The sequence below is a fragment of the Protobothrops mucrosquamatus genome, unplaced genomic scaffold, assembly GCF_001527695.2.
Source record: "Protobothrops mucrosquamatus isolate PMUCROS unplaced genomic scaffold, P.Mucros_1.0 scaffold11288, whole genome shotgun sequence".
Taxonomy (NCBI): Eukaryota; Metazoa; Chordata; class Lepidosauria; order Squamata; family Viperidae; genus Protobothrops; species Protobothrops mucrosquamatus.
The window spans coordinates 7,016-10,515 of record NW_015397070.1 but is presented as its reverse complement, the minus strand read 5'-3'; the positions used below and the strand labels follow the sequence as shown (position 1 = coordinate 10,515).

Here is a 3,500-nt window from a genome sequence, read left to right as displayed (position 1 = left end):
AGTGAGTCATTTTGCTGCTAAAATCCACCTTTGCTGCAGTTGGTGGGGGGGGGTGTAGCCTGAATTTAAAAATCTTTTTTTGAGAGAAGCCCACATTTTGAACGCCACACAACTTAAAGCTGCCTGCGGCTGTGTAATGTTGTATTTTGCTGCTTTGGTCTGTAGGATGTTTAATCATCGGTTGGCATTTTAAAATAAGCTGTCAACATCCAGCTTGAGGATCCAAATAAAACTCCAAGTTCGTTCCGTTTCTGACAATCTTACTGTTTATTGGATACTCTAGATCAGGGCTTTTCAACCTTTTCACCCATTGTACCACTTTTAGAATATGGCAATATCCGAGTACCACCAGTCGCCTAGCAAGGTGTCAAAAACTTGATGACCAAAAAAAAAAAAAAGGAAAAAAGTGATAAAGTACAGGTAGTCCTCAACTTACAACAGTTCGCTTAGTGACTTTTTGAAGTTACAATGGCACTAAAAAAAAGTGCCCCCCAAGCCACAGCCAAGCAAGACACCTGCCTGCCCACCCAGCGGTGCTCTTCCTCCTGTCCGAGGTTTTCATTGTTGTGAGCATTTCTGTTGAGTATTGGCAGCGGAGGTGGGGTGGGAGGGTGTTTGGTTTTTATGTCCCCCGTCTGCTGAGTGGTTGCAGCAGGTTTTAGTCACTTCACATGACCCTGGGACACTGTGACCGTCATAAATATGAATCAGTTGCCAAGCATCTGAATGTAAATCACAAGACCCTGGAAATGCTGCAACATTCCAGCTGATCGGCGCTTCTTCTGGGCTCAGCAGAAGCGCCAGGATCAGTGCTGCTTTCCAGCTGATTGGTGCTTCTTCAGGGCTCAGCAGAAGCGCCAGGATCAGCCCCGAGCTCCAGCTGGAGCCTGGCGCTGATCCTGGTGCTTCCACTGAGCCCTGACAGCCCCGAAGAAGCGCCGATCAGCTGGAAAGTGGCACTGATCCTGGTGCTTCCGCTGAGCCTTGACAGCCCTGCAGCTCCAGCCATCTCTCACTCAGGCTTGTGCGGTGCTGCCACCGGTTCAGCTCATTCCCCTCCCCCACTACCACTTTTCTAAGATGGTTGCGTACCACCTGCCAGGTGCCAATGTACCACAGGTGGTACCCGTACCACTGGTTGAAAAGCCCTGCTCTAGATGGTTAGGTCGAAGTAAAATTAACTCTGAGGTCCCCAAACCAATTCATAGACTTAAAACAATAATTTTCCCAGCTATATCAACAAGTTCACTTTGTTATGGGAACCGTCCGCTTCAAATCTACACCTGTCCTGGTGTCCTTGAAAAGGATTCAGGCTCTCGTGGTCTTCAGCTGAATTGTAGAAGTTTCGTTTCTCCATCTAACCCACTTGAAAGTAACAACCCCCCCTTAATCTAAACAGGCAAGTTGAAACGCAGAGACTAGTAGCTGCCAAAGTTTCATCCTTGACATCCTAACCGTTTCACACTTTCCGATTTTTGCAAAGGCGCGTCAGCGTGGTCACACGAGGTTAAAAAAGACAACCAGAGACTGGGAACAAAATATTAAACATTTTAAATATTAAAAGGATTAGTCGGCTTTGCCCGGTCCCATCGCAATTTAGGTGACAGGGTTGGCAATTTAACCTCTTTGCAAGTTTTAGCTGGTGGCGTTTCTCGTATACTCGGCGTGTCTCTTTCAGCGTGGTTTTTCTTTCTAGGATGGTGGTGGCGTTGTCCGTAACCCTTGGGCTGTTTGTGGTGGAGCTGGCCGGCTTCCTCTCCGGAGTGTCCATGTTCAACAATGTGCAAAGTCTGCTTTGTATCCTTCACAAAGAAAACGGGGATCACCAGATGGGGTGGGCTGGGGTGGGAAGAGAGAATTCCCTCCCTCCCTCCCTTCCTTCCTTCCTTCCTTTCCCTCCCCTCTCCTTCCCTTCCCTCTCCTTCCTTCTCCCTCACCCCTATTTCCTTCCTCCCTCCCTTCCTGCCTGCCTGCCGCTGAGCCCCAGACCCAGATGGGTTCGTGGCACTGTTGCCAAGCGCCAAAGCCAGGCGTGTCCCTCCAGAGCAGGGTGGGTGGGTCCGCCTTCCGTGGTCGTTGTGCTCCCTGACCGAGCCTCCTCCTCTTCGCAAGCCACCCTCGCTCACGCTTCGGCAGGCGTCACGTTGCTCTTCTTCCTGTTTGAGCAGTGGGATGGCAGCTTATACTGGTGGATCTTTGCCTTTTGCAGGTTGGCTGTGATCATCCCCGGAGTCGCAGGCTAGCAAAATGACGGGCTGCGGGAGGGGGCCCAAAGGAGCTGGACAATTTATTTATTTAACCATATATATTCCATCCTCCCCCCCCAAAAGAATAAAAGAGGGAGTGGCAGAAAATGACCACAGTGTTCATACAACAAGTTCCATTAAGTCAAATAATTGTGGCCCTGCACGTCATGGAGACACAACCTTTGGTTATCAGGATATCTGGACCAGGCCTTTAGGATATCCCAACTTTGACCTTTGCAGTGTGACTAATCTCTATTTTTGAAGACTTTTCCTTTGCCCCTATCCCTCCACCCCGTCCCCATCCCAAACGCACTCTACAATGTCCCAGGAGTCGTTTCGTGCGAGCGGCTGAGATTGGTGGACCTTCTTCCTAGGCAGGCATCCCTTTGTAAAATTCATTTTACACAAATCCCTCCGTTGATTTCCCTGACGGTGCCCTGTTAGCGTTGGTTGCCCACTGCAGCGCCTCCATCTGCCTCTCATTCTTCGTCTTTGAGCGTTGGGAGACGGTCACGTACTGGTACATCATGGGTTTTTGCAGGTAGAGGCCTGTCCCCGCGCGGTCGCCAATTTGCTGGCAGTGGTTTGGGGGTTCGCCCAATTCAGGAACAGGGACGCTCTTCTTCAGGGTACTGATCCTTCCCCTCTCTTTTCGCCCCCCTCTGCCCAGTGCCTTACCGGCTGCTGTCGAGATCTTCCTGTTCATCTCCGTCTTCGGACTCAAGAAGAAGCCACTGTGAAAAGGACAACGAGGGCGACGGCCTCTGTCCAGATGAGACCTCTCGTTCGAATTATCCCAGTGCAGAGGGAACTCCAAAAGAGCACGAGATGGAGATCAAATGTCCTTCCCGTAGGACTATCACCTGTCCCTGGTTTTCAACTCCATCTTTGCTCACTCCTCCACGGACAAAAAAGCAGCTGGGTCTTCAGCAGAGGTTGGATTCCTTCCGTGGAAACCTCTTAATATTGTATCCGTGATGGCATCCTATATTTCATCAAGAGTAGTATTTACTAACTGTGGCAGCTTTCAGATGGAAGCTTCTTGGATGAGAAGCGAAACGTCTTCAAATAAAAACAAGAACGTCCAGTTGCCTCTTGAAAAAGCACCTTTGGGACTTTAAGATGGATGGACTTCAATTCCCAGAATTCCCCAGATTACCTACTTATCTTCTCCCTTCCTTCCTTCCTTCCTCTATTACCCTTCCCTCCCTCTATTCTTTTCTTCCTTCCTTCCTTCCTCTATTGCCCTTCCCT

At 49.7% G+C, this 3,500-nt stretch overlaps 1 protein-coding gene across 1 annotated transcript in view; it reads left to right on the top strand.

Moving 5' to 3' along the window:
* Positions 1 to 3,293, top strand: part of LOC107301294 (transmembrane protein 107-like) — a 5,928-nt gene extending 2,635 nt beyond the window's left edge. The window contains exons 3-6 of the mRNA XM_015830540.1: position 1; positions 1,697 to 1,797; positions 2,691 to 2,787; positions 2,917 to 3,293. The exon at position 1 is cut by the window's left edge and continues 67 nt beyond it. Of these exons, the coding sequence (XP_015686026.1) occupies position 1; positions 1,697 to 1,797; positions 2,691 to 2,787; positions 2,917 to 2,986 (269 nt within the window). The 3' untranslated portion in view covers positions 2,987 to 3,293. The remainder of the gene's footprint in view (positions 2 to 1,696; positions 1,798 to 2,690; positions 2,788 to 2,916) is intronic.
* Positions 3,294 to 3,500: the final 207 nt, after the last annotated feature.